General features: G+C 43.8%; 1 protein-coding gene across 6 annotated transcripts in view; it reads left to right on the plus strand.

Annotated features, from left to right (window-relative positions):
* Window positions 1–23,247, plus strand: part of ANKMY1 (ankyrin repeat and MYND domain containing 1) — a 283,242-nt gene that overhangs the window by 35,716 nt on the left and 224,279 nt on the right. For 5 of the 6 annotated variants that reach the window (XM_033959160.1, XM_033959159.1, XM_033959163.1 and 2 more), the window contains 2 exons: window positions 3,070–3,216; window positions 4,014–4,480. In XM_033959160.1, coding sequence (XP_033815051.1) covers window positions 3,070–3,216; window positions 4,014–4,480 — 614 coding nt within the window. Of the gene's footprint in view, window positions 1–3,069; window positions 3,217–4,013; window positions 4,481–9,787; window positions 9,840–14,832; window positions 15,057–23,247 lie in introns of those variants that run through there. The other variant, XM_033959164.1, reaches the window with a different exon arrangement.

Raw genomic sequence — 23,247 nt, forward strand, 5'->3', positions numbered from 1 at the left:
TCCATGCGCAGATTGTCCTTGAATGGCTTGTTGATTGCAATATCCAAAGTCTGGAGATAGGCCGTCATTCCTGCGGGAATCATTACTTGATCTATTTTTCTTTCATGAAGAAATGACTTCATATCTTTAGCGCGATGAGTGCTGGCTGCATCCCAGACTAGCAGACCTCTTTGGCTCCCTCGCATAACAAGTGGCAGCATTAAATTGACCCATTTTCTTATGACTGCTTGTGTGGCCCAGGCTTTTTCAGTTTCAAGAACAAAAATTCCTGAAACACGTTCAATCTTTTCCTTCTTGCCCTTAGAAATGATTAGAGGTGTGACTTTGGTGCCATCCAGACGAATTGCCAAAATACAGGTAACACGTGCACTTTCGTAAGCAGTGGAGGGAACGTACACTGAGGAGGCACCCCGCTGTTCAATTGTTGTTTGAGATGATTGGCCCATAAACACTGCAGTTTCATCCATAGCAATCATGTTGGAAAGATTGTATTTTGAGAAATCAATATCATCAATAAAGGACTTGAATGCAAGTGTCCTCTTAATAACTTGAGCATCTTCCAGCCTAAACAATGTTGTGGATCTTCTTAAAGACAGTTCGTTTCGCTGAAGGAAATTATCCAACCAGTGTTTTGATGCTTTGAAGTTTTCCGGGATGTCAAACTGTGGTGCTATTGCAAGCGCATATTCTTGAATCTGAGCCCTATTCACAACCAAGGCCTTTGCTCTCCTGTCAACAACCCATTCACAGATCAGATCTTCCAGCTCTGGAAATGTTGCTTGGCGACCTGATCCACTCTTGCGTTTGGTACCTCTTCCATTTTCCACTTGTTCCATGAGTTTACCATACTCTGCTCGCCACTTGCGGACCATTCGGATATTCAACATCTTTTCCTTGTAGAAAGCAGGAAGAGTTTGGCCCCAAGATTCTTCCACAATTCTCATCTTGTACTCCATCGTGTAGCTTTTCCTTTTTGTGCTCATGTCTAAGGGTAAAAAAAAGATATGGCATTGAGGTATCCGAGTGGGGGGAGGACTTAAAACTTCAGGGGGGGGACCATTTTAGTAACCCCTTCTGATCCTCATGTGCCATTCCTGTCCCCTTCAGATCAATCATGTGCCATTCATGTCCAGTTCTGATCACTCTGTGACAATCATTGTCCCCTTCTGATTAATCTGATCCATTCATTGTCCCCTTCTACTGTAATCAATAATATACCGTACCATTAAATGTCCCATTGTAATTCATCATATACTGTACCATTTAATGTCCCATTCTAAAGCTGACAAACCTTATGGCAAAAATTCAACAAAAATGGTTAAATCCAGTCGAGTAGCATGAATAAATATCAACGTTGTCTGGATTGTGTTTAATTTCATGAATTTAATATGTTGTATTCAAAAACAGATGCCTCAGCCCCACCACTCCACCGCTTGTAATAATTCAAAAAGCGGGAAGCTGATTGTGGTGCTTTATCATTGGCAGTCAATTTTGCATGATGTTTTTCCCCTAATTTTAACTGTTTTTTATTTTTTATTTATTTTTTCTATGTATCAAAAAATCTTTGAATAAATAAATATTTCAAAAACTCTTCACTTCTTGAGTGTCATAATACGTTTTAAAATAGATAATACTTATCTCAGCCAAAAACCCAGGGAGTCAGACCCGACATGTTTCACAACCAAGTGTTTTTTCAAGGGTCTCCCAAGGGTGCCGCTGTCATCTGGAGTCGGATGACAGCGGCACCCTTGGGAGACCCTTGAAAAAACACTTGGTTGTGAAACATGTCAGGTCTGACTCCCTGGGTTTTTGGCTGAGATAAGTATTATCTATTTTAAAACATATATTATGACACTCAAGAAGTGAAGAGTTTTTGAAATATTTATTTATTCAAAGATTTTTTGATACATAGAAAAAATAAATAAAAAATAAAAAAGAGTTAAAATTAGGGGAAAAACATCATGCAAAATTGATTGCCAATGATGAAGCACCACAATCAGCTTCCCGCTTTTTGAGCCATTCTAAAGCTGGCCATACACGGTACGATTTTTCTGCCGACCGTTTTTTTGACCGACCGATTTTTCATCCAACAAACTTAATACGAACCTGTCTGCGTGTCTCACTTTTTGATATTCTGGCCGTGAACAAACTCCTGCAGTCTCCGTTAGGGAGGGATGAGGGAAGCTGCCTGTGTTTCCTGGTGCGGAGTCACGTGCGCGCGCTGCAGTCCTGTCACTTCCTCCTCTTCACTTCATGATGAGGCGCGGCACGCAGCCATGGAGGCAAATTCGGTAGACGGAGGGACCACATGGAGTCACCCACCGTACCACCCGATTCGGGTAAGCGCAGGTATCGGTGGGTGGCTTATTTGCGGGGGGCTTCTAAAAAGGGGGGGCTGTCTTATTTGATGGCCCTGCCTTATCATCGGGGAAACACGGTAGCAGCATTCCATGCTACCCGTTCCATATCTGTCTCAACAGCAGACTATGGACTTTTCCTCCAAGAACTTGTTCAAACCTTTTTTTTAAACTAGCTACATTAACTGCTCTTACCACATCCTCTAGCAATGTGTTCCAGAGCTTAACTATTCTCTGAGTGAAAAAATATTTCCTCCTATTGGTTTTAAAAGTATTACTCTATAATTTCACAGGGCTCCCCTCAAATCCCCAAGCATATAAAATATGTACTGTACATTGTTTTATTTTGGATGGGAAAATATGGTCAGACATTTTGAATGGGAGCTTATCCCTGGAGAAGATGGTTAGAAAAGTTAATTAAACTTAAGGCTCCTTTTACTAAGCCGCATTAGCGGCTTTAGCATGCGTGACTTTTCGTCATGCGCTAACCCCCGCGCTAGCTGAAAAACTGCCGCCTGCTCAAGAGGAGGCAGTAGCGGCTAGCGCAGATGGCAGTTTAGCGTGCGCTATTACGCGCGTTAAACCACTAATGCGGCTTCGTAATAGCCCTTAGTTATGTCACAAATTGGAGTGAAGGATAATGGAATTACTTATGAGTCTTCATTATTCTGTTTTCAAAGAAATGCATGTCTTCTGTTTTGCTACATTACAGAAATATACAGGAGAATTTTACAAGGACCAACACCATGGTAAAGGAGTTTATAGCTGGCCAGATGGCTCCAAATTTACAGGATCATTTTATCTTAATAGAAAAGAAGGTTATGGAACCATGGAAGTCAAAGACATAATTTGTTTTCAGGTATGTAGAATCCAAACTACTATTTTTTTTAACATGAATATGCTTATAGCTTATGGATGATAAAGCATCAGGATTCAATAAGAGGATCTTATTTTTAAAAAACCTGCTGTCTGAATAAGATAACCAGATAACTTTATCTGATTACCTAGAAATGGAGCAGCACTTATACACTGAAAGGCCTCTAAATATCTGGTCTCAAATTGTCTGGCCTGCTCTTTAGTTGATCACAGTTAGCCAGCTAATTTTGACTGATCAGTACTAAATAGCAGTGCCGACAGTTAAAAAAACAAACAAACTTTACATTCCATAAGTATCAAAATAAGAAAAAATTAGGAAAAACATTTTTTTTAAAAAAAATTATGGAGCAATGACAATTTGTTTGAAGAGATATCAGTTTGAGTTCATTAAGCTGATGATATTTCCTCTGAGCCACCTCTGATTTCAGTGCATTCTAGCAGCAGCAATAAACCTTTTCATGGAAGATCTTATGCCTTTCCCTTCAAATAGAAGAGCTTTCCATTTGGCCTTCTACACAAGGTCAAGACACATTTCAATGTCTATCAAATAATGTACTCAAATGTCTAGAGAGCATTTATCAGATCTTAGATGTCCTCTGTCAGAGTGCACCTTCAGCTCTATCTGCCTATTAAAAATATTCTGAATTGTGTGTAAATTTAATATTTGCAAAAGAGGTAATGGATATGATACAATGTCAATTAACTGTTTGAAAGACATTGAACTTATTGAGTCAACTAATGAGATTAAACATTAAAACATCACTTTCATTCTCTCCAAAGGGTCTCCATAAGGCTGATGAGCGATTTGGACCTGGAGTTGAGACCTATGAAGATGGCTCTACAGATGTTGGCCTTTGGTTTGGTGACCATCTCATTAAATTGTTCACAAAAATTCCAGGAGCCTTTTCTCTTGTAGATTACCCAGAATATCATCAGTATGTGAATGATGAGGCAAATTTGATGCCACTTGATGATAGCATAACATCTGATACTACGGATGAGACTGATCCTTTTAAGTACAGTTACAAAGAGCTTTTGTTAAATGACAGTTACACATTGCCTGATAATATATATGCGTACACATCTAACGTTGAACACCTTCCACTTACATCTTCTTTGCGCAAAGAATTTGACTCCCACTTTTTTCAGGATTATGACAAGCTAGAAGAGGCAGAGGATGTTCAATATGTAATTAAGAATCGTACCCCCATAATGGTTGAAATGCAGAAACACATTCACAGACACAGGTAGATACACTTCTTTATTAATTAAAGAGTTATTTATCTTACTGAAAGGGGGAAAATAAACTTTTAATTCTTTTTAAGATAAAGAAAAACCTAATATCAACAAGGAAATCTTTTATAGCCAACGTTGTAGGGGAGAAAAAACAAAGCAAACATAATTCAATAAATTTAAAGCAGACAAAGAATAAGTGAATTCTCATATTTATTGATGCTGATTCCTTTACTTGCCCCCCCCCTCCTTTTTATCAAGCTGTGTGAGAGGTTTTTAGCACAGGCCAGCAAGGTAAGTGATCCTTTGCTCAAAGGAATTCTATGAGCGTCAGAACATTTACCGCGCAGGCCTGTGCTAAAAACCTCTAGCGCAGCTTGATAAAAGGGTGTGTTGGGGAGGGGGGGGAGTTAGCTTATTAGCCACCCAATCTTTAAATGACTTATCATACCCTGGAGTCCAACCTTAACAAATATTCCAGTACGTGACTTTATGACTCAGCGCCTCTAGGTCATCAAGGCTGTGCTTTGGACAAATTTGGATGTGACATATATTAAAATTCTATGCTGGTGACCAGAATCCTTTCTTACATTTTCTATGTGTCCATTTATCTAAAGCACTTTCTATGTATCCTTTTATCTAAGGAAATTGCCTGGCTTTGAGCAGTATATTCCATCAGAGCACCTTCTAGAACACAGTTCTTCAACCGCCGGTCCGCGGACCGGTGCCGGTCAGCAGGAAATTATTGCCGGTCTGCGCAGGGCCGGCAAGATTGACTCACTTCAACTTCCTGCCGTTCCGCGCAGGGCCGGCAAGATCAACATGTGAAGCATGCGCTGGGCCGGAGAGATCTTGGGGAGCCTCCAACAGTAGCTTTCTCCCCTCTCTGCAGCTCTCCTTTACTTCCCAGCGCAGCGATTCACGAAGGCAGCCTCGGGGCATTTGCTGAGTCGCGGCTGCCTCTGATGATGCAACTTCCTCTTTCCTCAGAGGCGGCGCGACCCAACAAAGGACCCAAGGCTGCCTTCGTGAATCACTGCGCTGGGAAGTAAGAAGAGCTGCTGGGAGGGGAGAAAGCCACTATCAGAAGCTGCTGGGCAAGGGAAAAAAAGGGACAGCTGCTACTGGAGAAGGAGAAGGAGAGATGCTGCTGGAAGGGAAGGAGGGAAATGAATCTGGGAAGCTGCTGGGCAAGGAAAAAAGGGACAGCTGCTACTGGAGAGGGAGAAGGAGAGATGCTGCTGGGAGGGAAGGAGGGAAATGAATCTGGGAATCTGCTAGGCAAGGAAAAAAAGGGACAGCTGCTACTGGAGAGGGAGAAGGAGAGATGCTTCTGGGAGGGGAGGAGGGAAAGGAATCTGGGAAGCTACTGGGCAATGAAAAAAAGGGACAGCTGCTACTGGAGAGGGAGAAGGAGAGATGCTTCTGGGAGGGGAGGAGGGAAAGGAATCTGGGAAGCTGCTGGGCAAGGAAAAAAAGGACAGCTGCTACTGGAGAGGGAGAAGGAGAGATGCTTCTGGGAGGGGAGGAGGGAAAGGAATCTGGGAAGCTGCTGGGCAAGGAAAAAAAGGACAGCTGCTACTGGAGAGGGAGAAGGAGAGATGCTGCTGGAAGGGAAGGAGGGAAATGAATCTGTGAAGCTGCTGGGCAAGGAAAAAAAGGGACAGCTGCTACTGGAGAGGGAGAAGGAGAGATGCTGCTGGGAGGGAAGGAGGGAAATGAATCTGGGAAGCTGCTGGGCAAGGAAAAAAAGGGACAGCTGCTACTGGAGAGGGAGAAGGAGAGATGCTTCTGGGAGGGGAGGAGGGAAAGGAATCTGGGAAGCTGCTGGGCAAGGAAAAAAAGGGACAGCTGCTACTGGAGAGGGAGAAGGAGAGATGCTGCTGGGAGGGAAGGAGGGAAATGAATCTGGGAAGCTGCTGGGCAAGGAAAAAAAGGGACAGCTGCTACTGGAGAGGGAGAAGGAGAGATGCTTCTGGGAGGGGAGGAGGGAAAGGAATCTGGGAAGCTACTGGGCAACGAAAAAAGGGACAGCTTCTACTGGAGAGGGAGAAGGAGAGATGCTTCTGGGAGGGGAGGAGGGAAAGGAATCTGGGAAGCTGCTGGGCAAGGAAAAAAAGGACAGCTGCTACTGGAGAGGGAGAAGGAGAGATGCTTCTGGGAGGGGAGGAGGGAAAGGAATCTGGGAAGCTGCTGGGCAAGGAAAAAAAGGACAGCTGCTACTGGAGAGGGAGAAGGAGAGATGCTTCTGGGAGGGGAGGAGGGAAAGGAATCTGGGAAGATGCTGGGCAAGGAAAAAAGGGACAGCTGCTACTGGAGAGGGAGAAGGAGAGATTCTTCTGGGAGGGGAGGAGGGAAAGGAGTCTGGGAAGATGCTGGGCAAGGAAAAAAAGGGATAGCTGCTACTGGAGAGGGAGAAGGAGAGATGCTTCTGGGAGGGGAGGAGGGAAAGGAATCTGGGAAGCTGCTGGGCAAGGAAAAAAAGGGACAGTTGCTACTGGAGAGGGAGAAGGAGAGATGCTGCTATGAGGGGAGGGAAGAGAATTACTGCTAGACAGGAGGAGGAGGGAATGGAAAATGAAAAAAGGAAGGAAACAGCTGGCAGAGAGATTAGAGGAGGGGAAGGGGAGACACAGGCATGAGAAAGTAGAGAGATTGATGATAGGAAGGGGTCAGCAGAAAAATAAGCAGAGAGGGACAACGATGATAGATCTGGTGTAGGAGAGAAAAATGAAGAGAGCGGTGAAGCTGGAATGAATCATGTAAAAAGGAGAGAGGGGACACAAGCTGGATGGAAAGGGGAGAGGGGCATAGAAAGAAGACAGATACCATATGGAAGGGGGAGAGGACAGACAGTGGATGGAAGGGGCAGATGCTGGATTGAAGAGACAGAGAGGGCAGACGCTGGAAGGAAGAGAGTGAAAAGAAGATTGAAAGCAGAAACCAGAGATGACAAAAGGTAGAAAAAAATAATTTTATTTCTATTTTGTGATTAGAATATATTTTAAATATATATCCTGCTAAAGCTGGTATTAGACATAACTGGGGACTGCAAAGCCCAGGCAGTGCTTCTTTAGCTTCCAGCTGGCTTAGGGCGCTCTCTGACCAGGGGCAGCTGTCCTAGTTGCACTCCCCTAAAACTATTCCTGTCATGTGTGACTGCAGTATTCTGTTAGCATGATATTTCTGTGTAGCATTCTGTAATGATTTGGCTTGTTCAGTTTTCTTGATAGTAGAGGGGATATATGTGAAGGGGAGGGGAGACAGGGGTTTTGTTGATCCTGCTCTGAATTATTTGTATTTATAAAATGACAATTGTACAGAATATTGTTTCTTTTTATACTTTAATAAAATACATTCAATATAAAATCATAACTGAGGCTTGTGTGGATGGGATCAGATGATTTGTGGGGACCGACTCACGGAGATGGGGCGGAAACGGGGTTTTTAAATTTTAGTCCTAGTAGTTTGCCGGTCCACAAAATAATTCTTTTTTTTCTGCCGGTCCACGGGTATAAAAAGGTTGAAGAACACTGTTCTATAATATCATCAAATTCACAAATATATAGTAAGTTCAGCCTATGATGCTTTTGAGAGGCCATCTAGACCTTCTGCAATGTCGGGGACTATGAGATGCCTACTATAGCTAACAGTCTATTGTGGCGGCCACGTGCAACTTATCACAACATGAAGGGAACTGGAATACTTTGAATAGTACAAAGTATACTTCCTATTCATATCAGGGGTGATATACTTCTGCCGCAAAATCAACAAAACTAACAGCAACCTCAGCAACCTCACAATGCAGCTCCTTCTGAACATGCTTAACCTTTTTTCATGTGCCTCTGAAGAACAACGCCCTTTTCTCTCTCTTTCTCTGAATCTTCCTCAATCAGTCTGAGGTCTACAACATGATTTCTGATGACACCTGTGGGGTCTTAAAGTTATCAATGGCGCTTACTTATTCATGTCATCACTATACCTCATTTCAAAGTGAGGCCTCATCAACCCTCGGCAGATGCACGCCGGGCACCACTCTCAACCACCGAGGGACCATAGAAGCAAGGAGGCGGGCCCTTTACTCCAGACACCCTACTGCTCAGATCTCTCTCTCTACCACCTAACACCTAACTTTTCAACTTTACTTCTACTTTACCCCTCAGAGGCACATACTCTATACTATCTCCCATACTATCTCTTATACTTTCAACTTTGCTTCAACTTTACCCCTCAGAGGTCCTAACCTCACATACTCTCATACTATCTCTCATACTCTTACATTTACTCTCTCCCTTTTGTTATGGCAGGGCGGACGAGGAGTGTGAAAACTACAAGCAAGGTTGGCATCCCCTGCACTGAGGTGATCTGGGAGATGAACTCAGCCTACACACAGACGGAGGAGAACACAGCCCCGGGAAAGGACGTCTCCGCGCAGACCGAGACCATCCCACAGCAGTACATCATGGCCTCTACACAGACAGAGGAAGTCAGTCAGCGGGATGAAGACATCATGCAGGAACTAAGAAGCCTTAGGGAGGAGGTGAAGCGTCTGAGAGGCATTAGAGAGGATGAGGCCTACATATATGGGATAATGCAAGAACTATCCCAAATCACAGAACGGGCCCGTGACGGATCACCCATGATGACTCCAGGGCCGCCGACAAAGAAACCAACTGTTGCAGTTCAGGAGATGGATGGAGACACTGACTCCTGGCAGTTAGTGACCTCCTCCACAGGTAAACGTAGGAGACCCCCCCTCCATTTGCAATCTCCTCACCTTCTCACTCTTTCTCTCACCAGGGCAGCTCCACTTTGACTCCACAGCTGAGCCTGAAGAACAGATTCCAGGTCTTGCAGGAAGAGACTACCGACGTGGACCAGGATCAACACACTTCTCCATCTCCGGGGACGATGGATTGACACCCCCAAAAGAAGCGTAGAGTAATAGCCATTGGGGACTCCATGTTGAGGGGCACCGAGGGACCAATATGCAGACCGGATATGCAGTCGAGGGAAGTCTGCTGTCTGCCCGGAGCCAGAATAAGAGACGTGACCACCTGTCTCAATAGACTTCTCAGGCCCCAGGACCACTTCCCCATGCTGCTCATCCACGTCGGAACGAATGACACTGCCAAGAACACTCTGGAGGACATAGCGAGAGACTTCGGAGCTCTGGGAAAGAGGCTGAAGCAGATAGGAGCACAGGTAGTATTCTCTTCCATTCTTCCTGTTAGGGGCAGAGGAAGGGACAGGGATGAACGCATCCTGAAAACGAACGAGTGGCTGCAACGATGGTGCCAGGAGATGAACTTTGGATTCCTGAATCACGGAGAGACACTACAGGGACCAGACGGACTCACCTGACCAACAGAGGTAAGAATGTCTTCGGACATAGACTAGCCCGCCTACTTCGAAGGGCTTTAAACTAGGTAAGTCGGGGGTGGGTACCCACTTTTACACCGGAGCAGTAAGTAACAATCCAGATGTAGCGAACCAACATTACGCTTCTAGGTCTGAGGTAAGTACCCTTACTGCAAACGAATCGCTAGGAGACAATTTGACTCAAATGGGTGGCTCACAACAGGAGCTTAGCAAACAGAAAGAGTGGAGAGCTATGTATGTTAACGCACACAGCCTAGGGAATAAATTTCTAGAACTAGAAACAGAAATAGTTAATGCAGACATAGACATAGTAGCAATATCCGAAACATGGTTCACAGACTCTCATGGGTGGGATATAACCATACCAGGATACAACCTGATTAGACAAGATAGAGAAGGTAAGTTAGGTGGTGGGGTAGCACTTTATATCAAAGAGAACATTAAGACAACCAGGATCACAGACGTCAAGTATACTGGGGAATCCATCTGGGTAAACTTGGCCAGAGGTGGAGAAAAATGCCTGTACCTTGGTGTGGTATACAGACCTCCGAGACAATCGGAGGAAAAGGACGCAGAATTAATTGAAGACATTGAGAATATCACCTTATGGGGGAGGCTGTTCTATTAGGAGACTTCAACATGCCTGATGTAGACTGGAACACACTATCAGCGACAACTTGTGACAGCAGGAGGATATTAACGTCCATGAAAGGAGTACGGCTCAGACAAATGGTACTAGAGCCCACTAGGGCCCAGGCCATCCTGGACCTGGTACTTACGAATGGGGAAAGCGTCTCGGACGTCTTGGTGGGAGAGACGATAGCCACCAGTGACCATAACATGGTATGGTTTAACCTTAAGAAAGGCTTCCCTAGATCACAAACAAAAACAAGGGTACTCAATTTCAGGGGCACTGACTTCGCACGCATGGGAGATTTCATCTACCAGATGCTGCAGGTTCAAGAAGTAACTGATAATGTGGAAGCTATGTGGTCAACCTTGAAATCGATCCTACATGAGGCAACTATCCACTACATAAAATCGGTAACCAAACAACAAAGAAAAAGGAAACCCCAATGGTTCACAGATGAGGTATCATACCTCGTCAAGGAGAAGAAAAGAGCATTTCTATCGTACAAACTCATGGGGGAGAAGAAGCAAACATTGAATACAGGACAAAGTCTGCAGCGGTCAAAACAGCAGTCAGGGAGGCCAAACTTCGTATGGAAGAAACTCTAGCGAAGAACATAAAGAAAGGGGACAAATCCTTCTTCAGATACATTAGCGACAGGAAAAAGAACACAAACGGGATAGTACGCCTTAGAACGCCAGACGGGAATTATGTGGAAACAGATTCCGATAAAGCCAAACTACTGAATGATTACTTCTGTTCAGTCTTTACCTGCGAGGCACCAGGGCACGGGCCTCGGCTGGATGCAAAGCAAAGCATGGATGACCCACTTCAGAAGTTTGAGTTCACACCAGCTGATGTTTACAAAGAACTGTCAAGACTCAAGGTGAACAAAGCCATGGGACCGGACAATCTGCACCCAAGAGTGCTCAGAGAGCTATGCGATGTTTTGGCGGAACCGTTAGCCATGCTCTTCCATCTCTCCCTAAGTACGGGGAGAGTCCCCCTGGACTGGAAAACTGCCAATGTTGTTCCTCTGCACAAAAAGGGTTGCAGAGTGGAGACTGCGAATTACAGACCAGTAAGTTTCACATCAATAGTGTGTAAACTCATGGAAACTCTACTTAAAGGGAAATTAGACACGATATTGGATGAGGGGAATCTGAGGGATCCCTGTCAACATGGATTCACTAGGGGCAGGTCATGCCAATCCAATCTTATCAGCTTCTTTGACTGGATGACAGGAAAGCTAGACTCAGGAGAGTCTCTGGACATAGTGTACTTAGATTTCAGTAAAGCGTTTGACAGTGTCCCACACCGTAGACTATTAAACAAGATGAAATCAATGGGGTTGGGTGAGAAACTAACGGCATGGGTCAATGATTGGCTGAGTGGAATACTACAGAGGATGGTGGTCAATGGCACCCTCTCTAAGACAACGGAGGTGACTAGCGGAGTGCCGCAGGGCTCAGTCCTGGGCCATCCCTTTTTAACATATTCATAAGGGACTTGACCCGAGGGCTTCAGGGAAAAGTAGCGCTGTTTGCCGACGACGCCAAACTGTGTAATATAGTAGGTGAAAGCGATATCATGGATGGTATGGTGCAGGATCTGATCAAGTTGGAAAACTGGTCCTCAACATGGCAGCTGGGCTTCAACGCAAAGAAGTGTAAGGTGATGCATCTCGGCAGCAGAAATCCATGCAGAACATACACCTTGAATGGAGAAACACTAGCTACAACCTCAGAAGAACAGGACTTGGGAGTAATCATCAGTGAAGACATGAAGGCTGCCAAACAAGTAGAGAAGGCCTCATCCAAGGCAAGGCGGATGATGGGATGTATCAATAGAAGCTTCGTTAGCCGTAAACCTGAAGTCATAATGCCACTGTACAGAACCATGGTGAGACCTCATCTGGAGTACTGTGTGCAATTCTGGAGGCCACATTACCGTAAAGATGTACTTCGAGCTGAGTCGGTCCAGTGAATGGCCACTAGGATGGTCTCCGGACTCAAGGGTCTCTCATACGAGGAAAGACTGGACAAGTTACAGCTCTACTCTCTAGAGGAGTGCAGGGAGAGGGGTGACATGATTGAGACATTTAAGTACGTCACAGGTCGTGTCGAGGTGGAAAACGACATATTCTTTCCTAAGGGACCTTCAGTCACAAGGGGGAACCCGCTCAAACTCAGAGGAGGGAGATTTGGTGGTGACACCAGGAAGTAATTTATGTAAAATGTCATCTCTGCTCTGTCTGGATTATTATGGATGTACTTTGTAACCCGTTCTGGGCTCTTTTGGGAGGACGGGCTAAAAATTGAATAAATAAATAAATAAAGTATTTCTTTACAGAAAGGGTGGTGGATCACTGGAACAAACTACCGGTGCAGGTGATCAAGGCCACTAGCGTGCTCGACTTTAAGAATAAATGGGACATCCACGTGGGATCTCTACGTGGGTCGAACAGCACTCTGACTTAATGGGGTGGGACAGTAGAGTGGGCAGACTTGATGGGCTATAGCCCTTTTCTGCCGTCATCTTTCTATGTTTCTATGTTTCTATGCCCTTCTCCTTTGACAAAAGCTCTGCTTCAACTACATGCTATGGGGTAGTTTCCTCTTCTCAGAATCAGGGATTCAAGATGAATGGTCTTCGTCCACCTGACCTCTGAGCCCTACAACTGCAGTTGCAGATAAACCTTCAACATTTTCAATACAGAGTTTTGCCCTTCAGCCTGGCCTTTTTTCCCAAGAGAGTTTATTGATTGTCAGGTAGTAATGGCAACAGCTTTAACAGCTCACAGCACTACAGTCAACTATTACGGTTTGAAGTCAGCTTTTTGAAATCCTTCTCAACCACTATACTTCATAAGGGCCCTTCTTGACACAATTTGTTTCAAAGCATTCCTACCTCAGCAAAGTCAGAAACATTTGTTCCCCTTTACAATCAAGTCTATCACTGCAATCCATCTCAGTCAGTCCAGTGCTGATTCTATTAGGTTAAAAGGTGTCTACAGTGCATGTTACCCCCCTTCACATTCATCTCAGAACAGCTCAGTGGTCCCTGGCATCTCAATAGTCTCAAGCTCTCGATCCATTCCCTCAGAAGATTGTAGTCATATCATCGCTTCTTCAATCTCTTCAGTTGTGTATAAATTTGTCAAACCTTTCCAAAGGGCTGCTCTTTCAAATGCCACCACATCAGAAAGTTTTGACCACTGACTCATCCATATATGCTTGGAGAGCTTTTCTGGATGGTCTCAGAACACAGGGTCACTGGTCTGCTCAAGAACAGAAGTTCCACATAGCCCACTTGGAACTCAGAGCAATTTGGAATGCTCTGAAGACTTTTCAACAGTATATCCAATCCTGTCCCCCTTATTCGCACCAACAATCAAATCACAATGTGTTACATAAACAGTCAAGGAGGGACAAGCTCTCTGATTCTCTGTCAAGAAACTGAGGAGATGTGGAATTGGGCAATTGGAAACATGACGGCAGAAAAAGGCCAAATGGCCCATCTAGCTACCCATCCACAGTAACCATTATCTCTTTCTCTCTCTGAGAGATCCCACGTGCCTATCCCAGGCCCTCTTGAATTCAGACACAGTCTCTGTTTCACCACCTCTTCCGGGAGATTGTTCCACACATCTACCACCGTTTCCATAAAAAAGTATTTCCTCAGATTACTCCGGAACCTATTGTCTCCAGCTTACCTTTTTCCTCATTTTGTGTAGCATAGACCATCAAGAGAAACTAGAAACTTCTGCTTATTTGCGTATCCAAAAATTAATGGGTGTAAATATAAGACCTTCTTAGATAGGACCCTAGCATTTCAAGCTGGTGGGCAACAATCTTGGTTAGGTAAATGTATTCAGGAAGCTATGTTATCCTATTGCTGTTTTCGGAAATTAATTAAGACCACTTTGTTCGATAAGTTTATTACTTAAAAAGAGTTTTATTATTGAAATTCTATTTTACAAATATTTGTATTTTTTACTGTATTATTGTATTTTGCTGATTGTCCAGCTCTTTTTAGTGAAAATCGCCTAGAACTTTTGGTTATGGCGGTATAAAAGAATAAAGTTATTATTATTATTATTATCACCTCTTAACTTCATCCTGTGCCCCTTATTGCAGAGTTTCCTTTCAAATGAAAGAGACTTGACTCATGTACATTTATATTATGTAGGCATTTAAATGACTCCATCATATCTCCCATCTCCCACATTTCCTCCAAAGTATACAGATTGAGATCTTTAAGTCTGTCCCCATATACCTTATCACGAAGACCACATACCATTTTAGTAGCCTTCCTCTGGACTGATTCCATCCTTTTTGTATCTTTTTGAAGGTGCGGCACTAGACTCTCATCACCATGGACACCTGGGTTCTCCAGGTCTTTAAGGAAGGCTACTCTCTCCATTTTATCACCATTCCTCCAGACCATCCTCCAAGAGAGTCATCTTTCACATCTCAAAAGACGTCCCTTCTTCTTCAGGAAATCAAAGCTCTACTTCAACTAAATGCCATAGAAATAGTTCCCCCTTCTCAGAAAAATCAGGAGTTCTACTCCAGGTATTTCCTAATTCCAAAGAAGATGGGAGGTCTTTGTACCATTCTTGACCTACAAGCCTTAATCAAATATCTAGTCAAAGAAAAGTTTTGCATGCTATCTTTAGGGACACTGTAGTTTTGCATGCTATCTTTAGGGACACTGTACTCACTTCTAGAACAAAACGATTGGCTGTGCTCTCTAGTTTCAAAGAGGACTACACACACATATCCATACATCCTCATCACAGAAAGTTTCTATGTTTTTGGATAGCTCATCAACACTTCCAGTACACAGTTCTGCAATTTGACCTAGTTTCTTCTCCAAGAGTATTCACCAAGTGCCTAGTGGTAGTAGCAGCATCCATACATACCCACGGGTTTCAGGTGTTTCCATATCTGGATGATTGGCTGATAAAAGCTTCATCTGCTTAAGCAGAGCACTCGGCAACACAGATGACAATCACTTTTCTCCAGGTTCTCGGGTTCAAAGTCAACTTTACTAAGTCACAACTTCAACCTTCACAAGTTCTGCAATTCATTGGAGCCCTACTCGACACCAATTTTCTAAGGGCTTTTCTACCTCAACAAAGACAAGACACCTTGCTTCATCTTTGTAATTCTGTCTCCACTCTACAACCCATCTCAGAAAGGCAGATGATGTGACTCATAAATCACATGTTTATGTTTATTAAAACTTTCTTTTTATACTGCACATACAGCCCAAAAAAAGGGCTTCATCTCATATCAACTCAGTAGAACCTAGCATCTCAATGGTCTCAAGATCTTGATTCCTTAACCCAATGGATCACAGTCACCTCACCTCTTCACCAATCTCTTCAGTGGTGGATGGATCCAACAAATCTCTCCATGAGGTTGCTGTTTCACATTCCCCCACATCACTGAGTGCTCACCATGGATACATCCTTGTATGCTTGGGGAGCCTACTGGGAAGGTCTCAGGACATAAGGTTGATGGTCTGCTCAAGAAAAGACATTCCACATCAACCTGTTAGAGCTGCGGGCAATTCAAAATGCTCTAAAAAAAATTTCAGGACAGTCTTTCTAATCAAGTCCTTCTTGTTCAAACGGACAATCAAGTAGTGATGTACTACATCAACAAACAGGGCAGAATGGACTCTCTTGCTCTGTGCCAAGAAACCAAGCACATTTGGAACTGGGCAATTGCTCAAAACATTTCTCAAAGCCATATATGTACAAGGGAAAAAGAATACTCTAGCCGACAAGCTCAGCAGATTTCTTCAGCTGCACAAGTGAATTCTCAACTTCAAAGTCTTGTGCCACATCTTCTCACTATGAGGGACTCCTCAAATAGACCTGTTTGCATCTCCCCACAATCATAAATTGCTTCAATTCTGCTCCAGGCAGTACTGTCCTCATCGTCTCGAAGCAGATGCATTTCTTTTGGATTGGATGAACAAGTTCCTCTATGCATTTCCACCAATCCCTTTCATTCTCAAGACTTTAGTCAAGCTCAAGCACAAATCAGTCACCATGATCCTGATAGCTCCTCAGTAGCCCAGATAACCTTGGTTTTCCCTTCTGCTTCAGCTGAGTTACAGATCTTTCCATCTCTGCTTACTCAGAGTTAAGGATCTCTTTCACATCCCAATCTGCAATCTCTACACCTAACAGCTTGGTACCTCTCGGTTTGACTTCAGCCATTTTAGCTGCTTCAAGAAAACCTTCTACTCAGCAATGCTATCAACAGAAGTGGACATGCTTCAATTTGTGGTGTAATCTCCATGACCAAAATACTTCCTCTTCTTCTCTTCCTTCAGTGTTGGATTATCTTCTCCATTTATCCTATTTTAAAACTACTTTACTCAGTGCTATTAGTGTGCTCCTGTCAAGAATAAACCTCGGGCCACTTATCTGCTTGTTTTCGGGTTTATGAAAAGACTTTTCAACTCCAAACCTCCTCTCAAACTACCTCCAGTTGTCTTGGATCTTAATGTAGTCCTCACCAGTCTGATAAAGCCACCATTTGAACCACTGGCATCTAATCATCTTAAGTTTCTCTCTTAGAAAGTGGTCTTCTTGATCTCTGTCACTTTCGTTCATCGAGTGAGTGATTTTCAAGCACTGGTTTATGATCCACCGTACACAGTATTTCATCATGACAAGGTGGTTCTCAGAATCCATCCTAAATTCCTCCCACAAGTAGCCAAGGAATTTCACATGAATCAATCTATTATGCTTCCATTTTTTTCCCCAAAGCCTCATTCTCATCCTGGAGAAACAGCCCTACACATTTTGGATTGTAAGCATGCCTTGGCTTACTACATACAAAGGACTAAGCCACACAGGACTTCATCTCAACTGTTCATCTCTTTTGATACTAACAGATTGGGCCTCTCTGTAACCAAGAGAGATATTTCCACATAGCAGCCTGTATTTCCTTCTGCTATGCAATGTCTGAGCTATGGCAGCATCAGTAAATTTCTTGCATTCCACTCCAATTTGCAAAGCAGCTACTTGGTCCTCAATTTACATATTCACATCTCAGTACTGTCTAGAACAGGGGTCTCAAAGTCACTCCTTGATGGCCGCAATCCAGTCGGGTTTTCAGGATTTCCCCAATGAATATGCATGAGATCTATGTGCATGCACTGCTTTCAGTGCATATTCATTGGGTAAATCCTAAAAACCCGACTGGATTGCGGCCCTCAAGGAGGGACTTTGAGATCCCTAGTCTAGAATCATATTCCAGATGAAATGGTCATTTCGGCCAAGCAATATTACATAATTTATTTTCTTCTTAATGGCCAACTCTCCCTCCATCCTATTACTGTAAGCTAGGGATCCCACACAGGACTGGATTAAGGGTAGGCCCAGTAGGCATGTGCCTTGGGCCCTGAAATATCAGGGGGCCCCCAGGGCCAGCGTTAGGGAGAGCAAAGAGGGCAGGGGATACCTGACTGCCTGGTGAGGTCAGCTTCCCTCCCTTCCACTCCCTCGCTGCCCTCTCACCCGCAAGCGAACTGAACCTAGGCCATGGGGCTCTAACGCTGCGTGTGCCAGCTTCCCTGCTCCTCTGAAACAGTAAGTTACATCATTCCTTTTTCGGAGGAGCAGGAAAGCCGGCATGCGCAATGTTAGAGTGAACTGAGCAGTGGGCAAGAGGGCAGCAAGGGAATGGAATGGAGGGAAGATGACCTCACCAGGGGGGAGGGGGGAGAAATGCTGCTGCACCCAATTGGGGAGAGAGAGGGAAGGAGGGAGAAGAAAGACCAGGGAAGGGAGAGGAGAAGAAAGAGATTCCAAGACCATGGGAGGGAGGGGTAGGAAAAGATACCAGACCATGGAGGGGGAGTGAAGGGAATGAGACAGATGCCAGACCAGGGGCAAGGAAGGAGGGAGGGAGAAAAAGGAAGGAAGGAGAGAACATGCCAGATAATGGAGGGGGAGGGAGAGATATAAGAGGAGAGCAGAAAGATGCCAGGGCATGGGGTGGGTGGGGACGGAAGGGAAACTAAGGAGACAGATGCCATACTAGAGGGAAAGGAAGGAGAGGAGATGCCAGAGCATGGAGGGGATGGAGAGATAGAAGAGAAGGAAAGGAGAGAGATACCAGGCCATGGGGTTGTATGGGAAGCAAGGAAAGGAGAAGACAGAGATGCCAGAGCATAGGGGAAGGGATGGAGACAGAAAAATGGAGAGGGGGGTCAAGCTGAAATGAATCATGTACAAAGGAGAGAAGGGGCACAGGACAGTTTATTGAAGGGACATAGAGGGAAGATGTCATATGGAGGAGAGAGAGAGGGCAGACACTGGATGGAAAGTGCAAAGAGGGCAGTGGATGGAAGGGGCGAGAGACAGGGTGAACACTATATGGAAGGGGGGACAGATGCTGAATGGAAGTGTGGGAGATAGGGGGGACAGATGGTGAATTGAAGTGGGGGGACAGACATTGAATGGAATGGGGTGAGAGAGGGGAGCAGATGCTGGAAGGAAGTGAGAAGGAGAAAGAAAAAAAAGGGCACATGCTGGATTTGGGGAAGAGGATAGAGTTAGATACTGGAAGAGGTGAGGGAAAAAGTTGGCAAACTATAGGTAGACACAATGAAAGAGGGAAATTGAGGACTGAATAATAAGAGAGAATTTAGACAGAGGCAGAATATAAATTAAGAAGGAAGAACAGGAGGAAGGGACTGAGAGAGAGATGCCAGAGCAGGGGGGAAGGGGAGGAGACAGATACCAGATCTGAGGGGAGGAAAGGAGGAGAGAGAGAGATGCTAAAATCTGCTAGGAGGGAGAAATGGAAGGGAAGAAGACAGATGCCACACCATGGGAGGGAGTGGAGAGAAGTAGATGGATGCTACACTAATGGGGGGTAGGGAGAGATGGGAGAGGCAGTTTCTGGAAGAGGCATAGAAAGAGAGCAGATGCCATATGGAAGAGGCAGAGAGAGAGAGGGCAGACAGTGGATGGAAGGAAGAGAATGATGAGAAGATGAGGAAAGCAGAAACCAGACAACAAACGTAGCAAAAAATTTGTATTTCTTTTATTTATTTATTTATTTTTGCTTTAGGATAAAATATTATTGTAGCTGTGTTGATAATTGTTTATTAATAGAAAATGGAAATAAGGTGATCCTGTTTATTGGACTAATTTTAATACATTTTTTACTAATTCAGAGACCATAACTCCTTCCTCAGATCAGGACAGGGATACTGTAACAGCAATATAGTTTACTGACCTGAAGATAGAGGTTTTAACCTCTGAAAGCTAATTGAGAAATGTATTAGTCCAATAAAATGATGGGCACTAAATTTTCTTCCGGCCATGCCCCCTACCCAAATGCAAAATATAAATTGATGGGCTTCCCAAAGCCCTGCCAGCTGAAGATCTCTTCCTCTAGGAAGGAAGGGGGGATTTGGATGACAACCTTTAGACTCAAACTTAATTCAGAAAAGACAACTTTCTTTGTTGCTTCGCCACATCCGCTTGACACCAAATCACCACTATGTATCAATAATCTTAATTACCCAATGCAACCTACCATAAAGATACTAGGTGTAACTTTGGATCAGTGCCTAACCATGAGAGACCAGGTGGACTCCTTGATCAGAAAGGGATTTTTCACTCTCTGGAAACTCAGATCCATTAAAGCTTATTTCGATACAGCGGCATTCAGAACCCTAGTCCAATCCCTCGTACTGAGTCTACTTGACTACTGTAACATCGCCTATTTAGCAATTTCCCAAAAGAACATGCAGTGTTTACAATTGATGAAAATGCAGCGGTCAAACTGATCTTTGGGCTGAGGAAGTTTGACCACGTGACACCCTATTATCGGCAGCTGCTTTGGCTGCCAATGGAGGCGCACGTAAAGTTTAAATTTGCCTGCTTCTGCTTCAAAGCACTACACGGACTTGCCCCTAAATATATAACTGACCTTTTCGTCTTCTCAGCCAACAGACACAAGAGAAGCTCACATTCCAACTTCGTTTCCCCCCAGTGAGAGGTTGTAAACTGAAAAAACACCATGAACATCTTCTCTCGCACCAAGCAGCATCATGGGGTAAAGACCTAGAACAATTGCTTTCGCCCACTACTTATGAGGAATTTAGGAAACGTCTGAAAACACACCTGTTCCTAAACTATCTAGACAACTGATCCTCTCTTCTCTCTCCCCTCTATAGCGATTAACTTGTTCTATTGATCACTCTCTCCTCAAAAGTGGATTTCCTGTCCTATTAACCCTCTTTCTTCCTCCCCTCTTAAAGTCAATCAATTTGTACCTTTGCTTAATCTTTGTAAACCGCATAGAACTTCATGGTATTGCGGTATATAAGCTGTTATTATTATTATTATTTGTTCAGAGATGTTTGGAGGTTGCATAGAAGAAAAACTGTACACTGGCACTGGTATGGTAATCTTTGTTGCTTCTTTTGAATTTTAAAATAAAAGAAAGAAAGTGGAAATTACATTACATTACATTAGGGACTTCTATTCCGCCTATACCTTGCAGTTCAAGGCGGATTACAAAAGAGCTAACTGGACATTTCCAGTGAAGTTACAACAGTTTTGGGGTTTTGTTTTGTTGTTTTTTTTTGGTTACAAGGGAGGAGAGGTACCTGGATTAATTCTGGAAGAACTTGCAAATTGGATATTAAATTGACTGTACGTTACTGTGTGATATAACAAATAGATTACAGTTAGAGTACAAATAAGATTACGTTACATTTCAGAGATCTGAATACTTGGTTGGTGTTTTGGGGAGGAAGAGATTATTTAAGTGGAAGTTTTGGGGGAGAATTTATCTAGGAGGAGGGGGAAGGGTTGGGTTAAGATATCTGGATAAATTTTTTGAAAAGTAGGGTTTTGATTTCTTTTTGAAAAGTTTTGAGGTCGCCCGTTGCCGTCAACAGGTTGGAGATGGAGTGGTTAAGTTTTGCTGCTTGCGTCGCCAGAAGGTTATCAAACATCTTTTTGTGCTGAGTGCCCTTGAGTGGAGGAAAGGCAAAAGGGTTCGGAGTTCTTCTTTGTCTTGAGGTGAGGATCTGGTTTAGGCGGTTGTTTAGATAGGGGGGGGGGGGGGGGGGCAGATCCGTTTAATGCTTTGAATAATAGACAGTAGAATTTGAATTGAATTCGTGCTTGCATAGGTAGCCAGTGAGAGTCTAGGAAGGCAGTTGTAATATGATCATATTTTCTCAGGGAGTAGATCAGTCTAAGGGCAGTGTTTTGTATAGTCTGAAGTTGTTTTATCATGTTGGCAGGACAAGGTAGATAGAGAGAATTGCAATAGTCCAGTAGACCTAAGACTAGGGATTGGACAATTAGCCTGAATTGTGCTGGGTCGAAGAATTTTCTTATTTTACCTAGATTTCTCATAATTAAAAAAGCTTTCTGGGTTGTTTTATTGATTTGGGACTGCATTGTGCAGCATCTGTCTATCGTTACTCCTAGGAGTTTGAGTTCGGGCTGTATTGGGTATTTGGTGTTTTTAATTTTCAGTTCTGTAATGGTGGGAGTTTTGGCCTTTTCGAGCAGAAGTAATTTTGTTTTATCTGAGTTTAGTTTCAGTTTGTGGTCTACCATCCATTTTTCCACTGCATCTAGGGTTATTTCCAGTTTTGCTGTAGTGCTGGGCTCTGATGGGTCGAAGGGGAGGAGTATGGTGATGTTGTCTGCGTAGCTGAAGGATGTAACATTTAAGTTATCTAAAGTGGCTCCAAGGGAGGAAATAAAGAGGTTGAAGAGCGTAGGTGATAGAGGTGATCCTTGTGGAACTCCGCATGGGTTGGACCATGGTTCTGATTTGATATTATTGGACTTTACCCTGTAGGTTCTTGATTTGAGGAATCCTTGGAACCAATTGTAGACCTTGCCTGAGATCCCAATGGCGTCAAGTATCTGTAGCAGTATGGAGTGGTCGACCAGGTCAAATGCTGCGGAGAGGTCAAGTTGGATTAGCATCATCTTTTTGCCTTTGCTAATTTGCTGTCGAGCTGTGTCTAGTAGTGTTACAAGTAGTGTTTCTGTGCTGTGGTTAGTTCAAAATCCTGATTGTGAGGGGTGAAGTAGATTAGTCTTCCAGGTAGTTGGTGAGGTATTGTGCAACTAGACCTTCTATTATTTTAATGTATATTGGTATTGAAGCGATTGGTCTATAGTTGGAGGGGTTGTCTATTGGGCCTTTGTGGTCTTTCATGATTGGGGTGATTATGATCTTTCCAAGGTCTTGAGGGAATTGACCTTCTGTTAATGTGGTTTGAATCCATAGCATGAGGTTGGCTCTGAATGTGGTGGAGGAGTTTGATAACAGGTAGGTGGGGCAGTTATTTAGGTCGCAATAAGCTTGGCTGTATTTTTGGTAGAGTCGATTCATATCCGACCAATGTAATACGGGGAAGACTGTCCAGCTTCTGTCTGCGGCGATGGCTTCTCCTGTTGAAGGGTTTGTTGTTATCTTGTCGAGGTGGGTGTGAGTATTGTTGAATGTGGTTCTGATCTTGGTGATCTTATTTTTGAAATGATCTGCTAGTTGGATAGCTGTCGGTGGGTGGTTTCCTTGTGTAGCTAGGTGAGGTTTGGTGTCAGTGAGATTCTTTACTAGATTGAATAGCTTTTTAGTGTCTAGGGTTTCCGTGCCTATCATTTTGGAGTAGTAGGCTTTCCGTTTTTCCTTGAGTTTGTTCTTGTATTAAGAAAATGAGTAAATAAATGGAGGCAGGGATAGGGGG

Source organism: Geotrypetes seraphini, chromosome 9 (assembly GCF_902459505.1).
Source record: "Geotrypetes seraphini chromosome 9, aGeoSer1.1, whole genome shotgun sequence".
Classification (NCBI taxonomy): domain Eukaryota; kingdom Metazoa; phylum Chordata; class Amphibia; order Gymnophiona; family Dermophiidae; genus Geotrypetes; species Geotrypetes seraphini.